This window comes from Garra rufa, chromosome 23 (assembly GCF_049309525.1).
Source record: "Garra rufa chromosome 23, GarRuf1.0, whole genome shotgun sequence".
Lineage (NCBI taxonomy): Eukaryota > Metazoa > Chordata > Actinopteri > Cypriniformes > Cyprinidae > Garra > Garra rufa.
The window spans coordinates 35,274,157-35,287,887 of NC_133383.1; the positions used below are offsets into that span (position 1 = coordinate 35,274,157).

At 35.8% G+C, this 13,731-nt stretch overlaps 1 protein-coding gene across 1 annotated transcript in view; it reads right to left on the bottom strand.

Annotated features, from left to right (window-relative positions):
* unc13bb (unc-13 homolog Bb (C. elegans)) overlaps positions 1 to 8,802 on the bottom strand; it is an 84,923-nt gene extending 76,121 nt beyond the window's left edge. The window contains exons 1-2 of the mRNA XM_073829300.1: positions 8,784 to 8,802; positions 7,874 to 7,973 (exon numbers count right to left, since the gene is read on the bottom strand). Coding sequence (XP_073685401.1) covers positions 7,874 to 7,973; positions 8,784 to 8,802 — 119 coding nt within the window. The remainder of the gene's footprint in view (positions 1 to 7,873; positions 7,974 to 8,783) is intronic.
* Positions 8,803 to 13,731: the final 4,929 nt, after the last annotated feature.

The following is a 13,731-nucleotide window of genomic DNA, read 5'->3' on the forward strand; positions in this document are numbered from 1 at the left end:
AATGATCCCTGAAGGATCATGTGACACTTAAGACTGGAGTAACAGCTGATAAAAATTCAGCTTTTCATCACAGGAATAAATTCTATTTTAAAGTATGTTAAAATATATATATATATATAAAACAACAACATTATTTTATATTGTAAAAACAATTTGCAATATTAATGTTTTTTCTGTATTTTTAATCAAATAAATGCAGTCTTGATGAGCATAAGAGACTTCTTTAAAGACTATTACAAGTCTTACTGACCCCAAACTTTTGAACGGTAGTGTATAAAAAAATAAAAATATAAATAAAATAACATACCAAGAAAAAAACATGTAACATGGGCAGCATTAACACATTTAATGTGTTCACTACTTTTTGCCAGCCCTCTCTCCTTGCTTTTCCAGCCTTTGCAGTGTTCCCTTGCGTTTTAATTAAACTCTGAAACTCCTGAAATCCCTCAATCAAGAGTTCTTGCTCTGCTGCAGAAAAATACTGAGCGCGCTCCTTCGTCATGTTCGCCGACCAATCAAAGAGTTGCCGATCAATGTTTCTACTATCGATACGTACCCCCTTTTAAGCCACCCAGTGATCTCAAATAACTTCATCCAGCTATACTAATCATCAACAACAGGTGCATTCGGAGAACCGAAATAGCGAGCTCATAGTTAGCGCGATGATTTGATCTTGGATGTGTCATTTGATCTTGGATGTAGTAAGCGAGGTACGAAGAACGGACCCCTGGTCAGTACTAAATAAACAAAAACATGCATTTTGTACAATCCCTCTCATTTCGGTAAAATAATTAACAAACGAAAGAGCGTTTTTTGCTATTTTCGGCCGAATGATTTCGGTTGCCGAACATTCGGTGCATCCCAAGATTATTCAGACACAACAAAGATTAAGAAAAGAATTATACAGCTGACTCAAACATGCAGAATAAACTAGATTTTTAATCTGTTGTAAGGTTGTCTACAATCCTAAATTTTGCTAGTCCTTTTGGTACAAATTAGGATTTTAATACAGAAACACGCTTTTTTCCTAAGCATTTTATCCTACATCACTTGGAAAATAAATCTCTCACTCTCCTCAACAAATGCGCAAACCATTAAATCAGTTTAATCAACTATGACAATCTGTGTTTGACAAGCATACAGAAACACATACCGCAAATATTCAAAACGTTCAACATCATGTATGTAACAAGTCAATTAGTTCAAATCACTAAACAAATGCTGAGGTCTGACCTGCATATTCACATACTGTGTTAAAATTAAAGTAATGTTTGCACTGGTAAAATCGAGCACCAATAACAACTGTTTCACATCGTCTGCCAACAGAATGCAAGCCTTTTCTACAACTGAATGAGACAAACATGGCTTTTATCTGCCACTCTATTTGTTATAAATAGAGAAGACCAAAGCGCACACAAACGAGCGCGGCACCTAAAGAGGAGCATTTGGAAATCCATTCATTATTCATTTAGGCTTTCAATTGTCTCCAAAGAGCGGCGAGGATGAGATGGTTCCAGACCCCCAGAGAGCACCTTGTTTGCTTATCTGCAATTTCTCTTTTCTTTTTTTTTCGCACTTGTTCATTTTCCAGAACACGGCAAATGACGATGGCCTGAGTAATTATTAATTGATAGGTTACTATAGAGACAGATAGAGCTTGCTGACGCCACGTACGCAGGTCCGAAGAGACGTGACGTCTCAAACTCCCCCGCAGGGTCGTACGGAGGCGCAGACGGAACAGCTAAACTCGTGACATGTCTGAATGATACAATAACTTTGCCCTTTGATCAAACAAACAAATGAGGAGCTATATAAACAGCTGTAATCCCATTGGCAATATGCGTATATCACCATAATTATTTAAGCTAGTCAAACAGCCTCAGAGAGAGAGAGAGCAAACAGACAAAAGTGTGCAGGTTTCTCCGGCTCAACCCTAATGGACTAAACGGAAATGTAGGCGACACATCGCTGGTTTTGAATATTGTTCAGCTGTAGGCTAATTTGTAAGGCAACACTGCTACTAAACATAATGTTCAACCAATCTTGAGTTAATGTGCACTCAAATACTCTGAAACACTAATAAGAGTGCTTTTATTTGATTTAGGGGGTTATTCAAATCCATACCACATTATACGGACATGAATTAAACTTCAAATCAAGTGGTTTGTTTAGGAATAGTTGGATATTAGCCTACATATAAAGTGATAAGACTTGCATTTTTCAGCTGGTAGATGATAAAGCAACAAAATCAAATTAAATATCAAATATTACAGAAGTTAAAAACGATTTGTTTTTTACTATTTCAGTGTACAGTCATTCAAAAGTTTGGGACCAGTAAGATTTTGAATGTTTTTTAAGATATTTCTCATCAAGGCTGCATCAAAAATAAAAAAATCCAGAAGAAAAACAGTAGTATTGCAAAATATTATTTCAAGGTAAAATAACTGGTTTTCTATAAAGTTTAATTTATTCCTGTGATGCTAAGCTGCATTTTCAGCATCATTACTCCAGTCTTTAAAGTCACACGATTCTTCAGAAATCATTTTAATATGCTAATTTATAATCAATCAATGTTGTAAACAGTTGTGCTGCTTAATATTTAGTTGGAACCTGTGATACTTTTTTTCAGGATTCTTCAATAAAGTAAGTTTAAAAGAACAGCATTTATCTAAAATAGAAAACATTTGTAACAATATAAACTACCAATAAAAAGTTTGCAGTCTGTAATTTTTTTTCTTTCTTTTTGTTTTTTTAAATAATACTTTCATTCACCAAGGAAGTAATAAATTGATAAAAAAGTGAAAGCAATAATTAATATTGTTAGAAAAGATTTCTATTTTGAATAAATGCTATTCCTTTTCAATTTTATTCATCAAAGGATCTTGAAAAATGAATCACAGGTTCCAAAAAAATATTAAGCAGCACAACTGTTTCCAGCACTGATCATGAAAGTTATAAAATCAGCATATTAGCCTACATATAAAATGAAAAGAATTGTATTTTTCACCTGGTAGATGATAAAGCAGCCAAAATGGCTTAAATGGTCTTCAATATCAAATATTACAGAAGGTAAAAAAAAAAAAAAATTCTCTACTATTTCAGTGTACACTGTCATTCAAATGTTTGGGATCAGTAAGATTTGTAATGTTTTTAAAGACATTTCTCATCAAGGCTGCATCAAAAATAAAAAAAGCAGTAATATTGTGAAATATTATTTCAATGTAAAATAACTGTTTTCTATGTGAATATATGTTAAAGTGTAATCTATTCCTGTGACGCAAAGCTGATTTTTCAGCATCATTACTCCAGTCTTCAAAGTCACATGATTCTTCAGAAATCATTTTAATATGCTAATTTATAATCAGTCAATGTTGAAAACAGTTGTGCTGCTTAATATTTAGTTGGAACCTGTGATACTTTTTTCAGGATTCTTTAATAAAAAAGTTTAAAAGAACAGCATTTATCTAAAATAGAAATCTTTTGTAACAATTTAAACTACCATTTAAAATTTTAGTCTTAAGAAATTAATACTTTCATTCAAAAAGGAAGTGTTAAATTGATGAAAAGTGAAAGCAATGACTTAAATTGTTAGAAAATATTTCTATTTTGAATAAATGCTGTTCTTTTTAACTTTTTGTTTATCAAAGGATCATAAAAAAATTAATTACAGGTTCCAAACATTGATAATTAAAGTAATAAATCAGCATATTAGAATGATTTCTGAAGAATCATGTGACAATGAAGACTAAATGTATTACGAAGAGTAATGATGCTAAAAAAATCTTTGCATCACAGGAATAAATAAAACTTTAAAACATTAAAATAGAAAACCATTATTTTAAACTGTACTAATATTTCACAATATTACTGTTTTCTTTTCAGTATTTTTCATAAAGTAAATAAAGCCTTCATGAGCATAAGAGAATTCTTCAAAAACATTACAAATTTTACTGATCCCAAACTTTTGAATGTCAGTGTAAATAATTTGTAAAAAAAAAAAAAAAAAAAAAAAAACGTTTATATTCCATTCAAACTACAATTTATGTACCATTCGTTTTATGAAAGATTAACACAAAACAAAAGTCGTTCTGTTCATATTTCATAAATATGTCAGAAAGAAACAAATCTACATCTAAATAACTTTACAACAATTATCCAACTAATAATTATTATATACATTACTGTTCAAAAACTTGTGGTCAGTAAAATCCAGTATTCAGCGGTCAGTATTTAAATTAAAACTTTTATTTAGTAAGACCGAATGAAATTGATTTTTAATAAGTGACAATATAGACATTTGTAATGTTACCAAAAATTTGATTTCAAATAAAGCAGCACAACTGTTTTCAACTTTGATAATAATAAACGTTTCTTGAGTATCAAGTCAGCATATTAGAATGATTTCTAAAGGATCATGTGACACTAAAAACTGGAGTAATGGTGCTGACAGTTCAGCTTTGCATTACAGAAAATAAATTACATTTTAAAATATACTATATTTAAATAGAAAATAGTCATTTTAAATGGTATTAATATTTCACAATATTACCATATTTACTGTATTTTTCAACAAATAAATGCATCCTTGGTGAACATAAGAGAAAAAAAAAAAACTACTGACCCAAACTTTAGAATGGTTTAAGATTTAAGATGTATGTGATGCACAAAATGATTCAGGCAAGAATATATCATAATATACAATCAGTAATCAATACATGATCGATCTCTACTCATCGTCCATCCCTTCTGGTGGCCTTTGTTAGTCCCAAAGCGATCAAACATTATTTCGTTAACCTGAACACTGCTTTCAAATGCTCCTCTGAGAGCACAGACACACAAAGCTTGACTAGATTTAAGGGCTCTATTCAATGATGAGGACATCTGGCTCTCTGAAGTTCCATTAGGACAAGAAAGCATGAAGTCATCAATGGGAACAAGGGTACATTACTGTCCCTGTGGACATGCTTTAAATTCATTAGGCCCGGGTCAAAATTGTACCACAGTTTATGCAGCAAAATTTCAGCATTTCATTCACTACAATGTTAGGCAAGGTAGGTTCATCCATGTCAGGGGCTTTATGACAATTCCCAGAGGCCTGATGAATTACGAAGTGTTGTAAAATCATTACTATTTGATATAGAGCTTTTCTTGTATTTTCATAAGCTTGCAGTCAGAATAAGAAAATAATTTTCAGCGATAACGTACTGTATAAACCTTTCACAAGCTCAGAGGTTATTAGAGGGATAGTTCACCTAAAAATGATTACTCACCCTCGTGTCGTTCCAAACCTGTAACACATTCGTTCATCTTCTCTGCCACTATTCCCAAGAGTACCATGACACGTACAGTTGAGGTCAAAAGTTTACATCCCCCTTTAAGAATCTGCAAAATGTTAATTATTTTACCAAAATGAGAGGGATCGTACAAAATGCACGTTATTGTTTATTTAGTACTGACCTGAATATGATATTTCAAATAAAGGATGTTTACATATAGTCCACAAGAAAAACAATAGTTGAATTTATAAAAATGACCGCATTCAAAATTTTCCATACACTTGATTCTTAATACTGTGTTATTTCCTGAATGATACAGAGCTGTGTTTTTGTTTAGTGATAGTTATTTACGAGTCCCTTGTTTTCCTGAACAGTTAAACTGCCCACTGTTCATCAGAAAAATCCTTCAGGTCCCACAAATTCTTTGGTTTTCCAGCATTTTTGTGTATTTCAACCTTTTCCAACAATGACTGTATGATTTTGAGATCTATCTTTTCACACTGAGGACTGGGGTGAACTTTTGAACAAATCAATTTTGCCTAAATATCATATTTTTAAATTTAGTATTGCCCTTCAGAGGCTACAGAAGATACTTACATAAGTTAAATGTACCCTAACCTTCAAATTCTAAAAGTTTTCACCCCCCGGCTCTTAAGGCATCAAGTGTTCGAACCCGTTTCTGTAATAGTTGCATATAGTCCCTCAGTTGTCGTCAGTGTGAAAAGATGGATCTCAAAACCATACAGTCACTGTTGGAAAGGGTTCAAATACACAAAAATTACAGAAAACAAAAGAGCTTGTTGGACTAGATTTTTCTGAAGAATAGCAGGTAGTTTGACTGTTCAAGACAAACGAGGGACTCATGAACAAATATCATCAAACAAAAAAACACAGATGTGGATCAGTATTAGAAATCAAGTGTATGTAAACTTTTGAATGGGGTAATTTTTTTTAAATTCACTTATTATTTTCTCTTGTGGACTAAATGTAAACTAAATTTATTACTAAATAAACAATAAACCTTGTATTTTTGGTAAAATAATTAATGTTTTGCAGACTCTGAAGGAGGGATGTAAACTTTTGATGCCAACAGTAGGCCTACATGTGGTTTTGCTGATACCTGAATTTAGGTTTCAAAGATAAACAAACAAACAACTTACGGGTTACAGGTTTGATACAACTATCATGGTAAGTAATTAATCACAGAATTTTTATTTTTGGGTGAACTATCCCTAATCAATAGCAGACGCTCCTATAGAAGCAATAATTAGCCTGTTTACTTCATTGTTTAAAAAAAAAAAGTTTAACTGACAAATTTTTGGTGAAGAACTACACTACCCATAATTCTGAAGCAAAACCGACCAATCAAAGAAGTAGAAGAACTACACTAAATAAATAAATAAATGTTTTTGTTTACTTTCTATGACCTATAGTCGGTAGTATTGTATCATTGTTGTTGATTCACTGACATCATTCCAAAAGTTTTATGGAAGTTATTCATTCATGTATGAAAAATGGTAAAGATTATGATTTTCATGTTTCACCATGTACATTTTCAATACATAAACTAGAAATGTATCAACTTGGTCGAGTACCACTGAATTAGAGTAATAAATATATTGACATCTAGTGTTACGCAACAAGTCCCAAAGTATATAGTGTTTAACAGTCTAATAAAATTAAAGAATGCATATAGAGAAAACCAACGAGTGTGAAACAACAGTCGAGATAAGCTGAGAAACTATAGACAGCCACATCCCAGTGACTATGCAAACAAAGACAAACATCCAACACTTGAGACAGAATGCATGGATGTAATACGAGGACAGGGCGGGAATCTAAAACGGATACAAATCTCTGAGAGAAAACAAATGAGGGACAAGGAACACGGAGCCAGTTTCATTTCCTGGAGCAAAGCCACCTGTATTTCCTGGCACAGGAAAAAAAATGTTCTTTGGGTGACAGCCATAATCAATATTGTCTAAACACTGTTTTATAATTGTGTTTATACGCTAATCAAATGCATTTATATCACATATTAAACCCAAGAAATCCAAGGCCACATGTGCAGTGTCACGCAATATTCAGTGAAACGCGCCACAGGTCGAAACAAAAAGTCTGATATCTGGTAATCTGACCTACACTTCCATATCCTTTCGTATCCATATCTTATTTCCTTTTTTCTTCAGAAGGTTTCCTCATTGTTATGGAACAAATGCTCCCTCTGAGAGCATTTCTGGGAAGCAATGTGAATGTTGAAAGAAAGTATTTGAATACAGAAAATGAGACACTTCACCTTTAAGAAACCAGATCTAGATGTGGAACGTAACACACTAACATCCTGATTATCGGGTTGTTATCTTGGTGGCTGAGAAACACTCATTAGTTTGCCAACAAATGCTTTACAGCGGAGTGTGTGTGGTTGCCAGGTTGAATATCGCTCACTGTTGTGACAGATGAATGACTAGTGGAAAGGCATCCAGAACCTCTACATATATGACATCCCTACCCTCTAGTAATTGACCAGTGCATTAGCGATAACAGATTGCTGTCTGGAAAGTGGTATTACAGCAGTGAGTAGTGATAGACAAACTTACAACATAAAGTCCTGTTCCCAGCATGGCTGGTCTCCCCTCACAGTGATGGTGGTACTCTTCACATTTTGCACTTTCAGTGTCACATAGGCGTTGAATTTATCTGGAAATAAAGCAGAAAATACATGTTTATATACAGTTTTTAAATCAAAGCCATTTAATTGGATTGGAACCCTTAGTATCTTAAAGGGATAGTTCACCCAAAATGAAAATGTCATTAATTAATCACCCTCATGTTGTTCCAAAACCATAAGACCTTTGTTCATCTTCGGAACACAAATTAAGTTTTTTTTTTTTTTTTTTGATAAAAATCAGAGAGTTTGCGGCGCGGAGACTGACCCGGAGGAGAAGAAATGTATAAAGTCATAATTTTTGTTTTCTTTGTGCACAGAAAGTATTCTCGTAGCCTCATAAAACTAAGGTTGAACCACTGATGTCAAATGGACTATTTTATCAATTTCCTTACTACCTTTATGGGCCTTGAATGTGTCAGTTGCGTTGCTGTCTATGCAGGGTCAGAAAGCTCTCAGATTTTATCAAAAATATCTTAATTTGTGTTCTGAAGATGAACAAAGGTCTTCTGGTAGGAAGGTGAGTGATTAATGACAGAATCTTCAAGATTAATTTGATTTTGATGAAATTTAATTATTCAAATGGAGCTCTGCACTTGACGGGAGGCAAAAACAAGATGGCATGAATTTATTAAGGAATGTATTAATTCATTGCCTAATTTTAGTTAAATAGTGGCCACAACAGGGAACAAATTAGTATGTCTATGATTTAACTGGTTTTAAATGAGGAAACAAAATAATAAAAATCAATCCAACTATCATCTATCAATCGGTCTATGCATGCATATAGTCCTGCCGCAACTTCTCGTTTCAAAACACATCAACATGGGACAGAAAATTACGCTCGTCAAGGAACTTCATGAGGTTTTTAAAAGCATATACAGTGCCTTGCGAAAGTATTCATACCCCTTCCTTTTTTCACGTTTTGTTTTGTTGCAGCATATTGGTAAACTGCTTTAAATTGACACTTGCAATTTAGCTTAGGAGCACTCATATTGCTTGTAGATGTTACTACACTTCAAGTGGAGTTAAACTGTGGCAAATTCATTTAAATGAGTATGATTTGGATATGCACACACCTCTCAGAAAAGGAAATGCATATCAGAGCAAAAACCAAGCCCTGAAGTCAAAATAACTGCCTGTAGAGCTCATAAACAGTCATGGCACAGATCAGGAGAAAAGTTCAGAAAATCTTCTGCATTAAAGGTTCACAGAAGCATGTAGCCTCCATTGTCCATAATGGAAGATGCTTGGAACAACTAAGACTCTTACTAGAGCTGGCCTCCTGGCCAAATTGAGCAATTGATGGAGAAGAACCTTGGTTAGACTGGTGACCAAGAACCTGATGGTGACTCTAGTAGACCTCCATGATCATTTATGCAGATGGGAGAAACTTACAGAAGTACAAGCATCACTCCACCGATCTGGGCTTTATGGAGGTGTGGCAATACTCAATCCTCTCCTCAGTGAAGACACATGAAAACACACTTGGATTTTGCACAAAGGCAAATGAAGGACCCTCAGACTGTGAGAAACAAGATTTTCCGCTCTTATGAAACTCAATTCCAAGCATCTTGTTTGAAGGAAACCAGTCAATGCTTATCACCTGCAAAGTACCATCTTAAAAGTAAAGTGTGGTGGTAGCAGCCCCTGCTGAAAAAAAACCTAGGCTGGTTTTAGCTGGGTTTTTCAGCAGGGCTCATGCTGTGGGGCTGTTTTTCAGTGGCAGGGACTAAAAGACTTGTCAGAGTAGAAGTAAAGCTCAATGCACCAAAATATTGAGTTCCTTTATTGAAAATCCAGTCCAGAGCACTTAGAACCTTAGGCTCAATCCCAATTCTACCCCTTAGCCCTACACTTAGCCCTACCCCTCCGTTTGGCGCGTTCACGTGAAGGGGTAGGGGTGTCTCATTTCTCTTTTGGTTGGAGGGGTAGGGGTAAGGGGAAGGGCCAGATAGCCCTCCAAACGAAGATTTTTCAGGACCTCACTTCAAACGAAGGGCTAAGAGAAATTTCCAACATGGCTGCTCACTCGAGCAAGCAGACTCGTAAATATAAGTAATTTTTGCCTTTAATAAGGATTTTGATGACAATGTTTCATTATATGTATATTACCTTCAATCTTGTGTTTGTGTTTATGGTGTTGTTTTGTAAATAAACGTTTGCAAAAAATCGCTAAAGTTTGCTAGCAGATAGCACTGATTGCACGATATTACAAAATATATTTTTATGTCATTTACACTTGACTGCATGTTAGAAACATGAAAGACCAGTGGCACGGCAATTTGCAACGGTGGTGTAGTGGAGGGTGTACGCAGGTATATGGTGTATACACACTTTCACTTTTTAAATCCCCTCTGATGCGCATTATTCAGTAGTGTCCTGCATTCGCCAAAATCATGGCAGTCCACCACATCCAGTCATGTGAATAATTGCAAATATTCGCTAAAAACCCCTAATAAAGGCAGTGATGATGCAGTTCGGACCGTGGAGCCGGCTTGCTTTGAAATGTATTTGATGATTGCGCCTAATGCACCAGCATGCGCCCAATACGTCTACCGCACCAGTAATTTAAATCAGTACATAATAATAAAAACGATACCTTACAAATAAAAAGAAGCTGATTTTTACGATCAGGAATTTCTTAAACAAGTGAACCCCTGTAAACATTTTAGTCCAAGGATCCAGAAAACGAACACGTTCAAATGAAGTATACTTCTCCAGGCACCACTACACTGATTAGCAATTTGCCGCGCATGTGATAATACGTTGTTTGTTTTGCTTATGACCACATGTGAATGAACAGTGCGTACACCGTACATTTGTACTTTTTGAAACATGACAACATTTTGACATCTTGGAATGAGTGATAAACATCTGCGCATGTCCTCTGACGTAACATTAGGAACTAGCGACAACCTATGATGACGTATAACAGTGTTGTAGTGGTGTCCCATTTCTTAGGGGAAATATTTTAGCCCTTCCCCTTTACACTTTGTTTCAAGGGACAAGGGGAAGGGGCGAGGGGTAGGCGAAGGGGTAGAAAATAGAATTGGGATTGGGCCTTAGACTGGGCAGAAAGTTCACCTTCCAACAGGGAAATGACCCTAAGCACACAGCAAGAGTGGCTTATAGACAACTCTGTGAATGTCGTTAAAGGAGAACTCCGGTGTGATTTTGACCTAAAGTGTATTGAATCATGATACCGAGTGTAAACGTACCTTGCATATCTCATCTCGGTTTGTGTCCTGCTGTCCGAAATCTGGGGTCAGTTAGCCGATGCTCACAACAGATTGTCAATGAGAGTCAACAGGGCATCGAAGAAGCCATGTAAATAAATCACTGTTTTACGCCATTTACGAGGCACAAAGTAGCTCCACACTTCATTGGTAGACTTCCAAGGGCCCTGACATTTAAAACGAGACATTGAGAACTCAGAAAAAGCACCGGTAGTTTATTTACGAGAAGATTTCTACAGACAGTAACTTCAAGTAGTTAAGCGATCGCCGCCATCTTGAATGTAGTCACGATAAGTCGAGTGTCGAGCACCAAGGAAACTACAACCTGATAAGTTGAAAACCTGATAAGTTCCTTTCTGCTCGTCACTCGACTTATCGTGACTAAATTTAAGATGGCGGCGACTGGTCTGTTCCTGGTGGAAAATGTCTGTATAAATCTTATTGTAAATAAACTACCGGTGCTTTTTCTGAGTTCTCAATGTCTCGTTTTAAATGTCAGGGCCCTTGGAAGTCTACCAATGAAGTGTGGAGCTACTTTGTGCCTCGTAAATGGCGTAAAACAGTGATTTATTTACATGGCTTCTTCGATGCCCTGTTGACTCTCATTGACAACCTGTTGTGAGCATCGGCTAACTGACCCCAGATTTCGGACAGCTGGACACAAACCGAGATGAGATATGCAAGGTACGTTCACACTCGGTATCATGATTCAATACACTTTAGGTCAAAATCACACCGGAGTTCTCCTTTAAGTGGCCCAGCCAGAGCCTTGGCTTGAACACAATCAAATATTTTTGGAGAAACCTAAAAATGTCTGCTACACACCATCCAAGCTGACAGAGCTTGAGAGGTGAAGAGGTGAGGTGAAGAATGGCAGATAATTGCCAAATGCAGACGTGCAAAGCTTGTTGCATCATACCCAGAAAAGACTTGAGGCTTTAAGGTGCTCCAACAAAGTACTGATTGAATACTTATGCAATGTACTCATTTCAGTGTTTTATTTTTTTTAAATTTGCAAAGTTGTCACAAATCTGTTTTTCACTTTGCCATTATAGTGTATGGAGTGTGGGACAAAAGTAAAGCTATTTAACATAAGGCCGCAACATAACAAAACGTGAAAAAAAAAAGGGCGTATGAATACTTTCACAAGGCACTGTAACTCATCTTGCAGTTTTGTGCTGCAAAATCTCAGATCATCTGACTTCACATGTTCTGATACTACTTTTCATTGCTAGAAACCACCAGAACATGCCAGGAATCAAATAGGAACATGCTAAAAACAACTCAAAACACATCTGCATAGCAACTCCCAGCCAACCACCCACAATAGCCTACTGTAGTGGCTCATGGCAATTACTGGAAGCACTCTTTAAAATAACAGTACTGACACACACACACACACACTCACGCACACACAAAGTATTTGTGTATTCGTATGCTGGTCAGTCAAGTTTTCCTGGGAATCCCAGAGCACATGTGGCAGGACTGTGACTAAATAAAGCCTGAGCAATAATGCTGTAGTGCTGAGTGAGAGTAAAGATTAGTGTGATTCCCCTCCCCCAACAAAGCCCTGACCTCCATAATCTCACATCAGATCCTCAACAGAGGGAAAAAGCATCAGTTTAGCATCAATTTATGCCTAACGTCGAATTTAGACCACAAGACGAGAATATCACTATTGTTTTTACAGGTTCTGTAGAGATAAACATAATTGATCTCAGTCTTGTTAAAAATGGTTTTGTTTGGGTAGTTCTATAATTTCATTATTACCATCGCTCAGGTTTGTTTTACTTCAAGTTTCTGCATGTTGATTGCACCACCTGACATTGATTTGACAGACAAAAGTTTTTCAAATACTAATAAGAATTTTCTATAATACATAATTTTTTCTAACAAATAATAATCATCAAAAATTATGCAAACTCATTCTTTTAAGGAGTTTTTTTCTCATGATATCAGGACAGTTGTACCAGCCTTTTTTTGACTCTATGCCCCCCAAAAATATCGAAGTGAATTTTAGATCAGAAATTAAAAACACGATAAATACAGAAAAGGTACATTCAAGTTACTGTATCTATATGAACTGCTTTTTAATGTATTCCAAAAATAAACAAGCTTCATGTCAGTGGAATATTTTCAAGTCAAATTCATAAGGACGGCCCTTCATAAGCATGCACACAAACGTTTATGCAAACACGTAAACACGTACGCACTAGTGTTGACTGCAGAAGGATTACTGAGACAGTGACATAACCAACACTATTCATTTCCTGTTTGCCAGTGATGGGGGGCCGGCCAACACGTGCCCGATGATACGGTCTGCCAGCTGTGCCGCCCACTGCTCTGCTCCCACTCAGAGAAAACTAGTGGTCTTGTGTTAACAGACACATAAACATTCACAGATTTGATACTATTTCTGTCACACAGGCCACATTACATGATGATGACGACATCAGCTATATTGACGTGCTGAGCTTGTCTGAAAAAGGGCGAAAATAATATACAGTTTCCTTATTGAAGTCCATCACATTTTCTAAAAACAAGAAAGCCA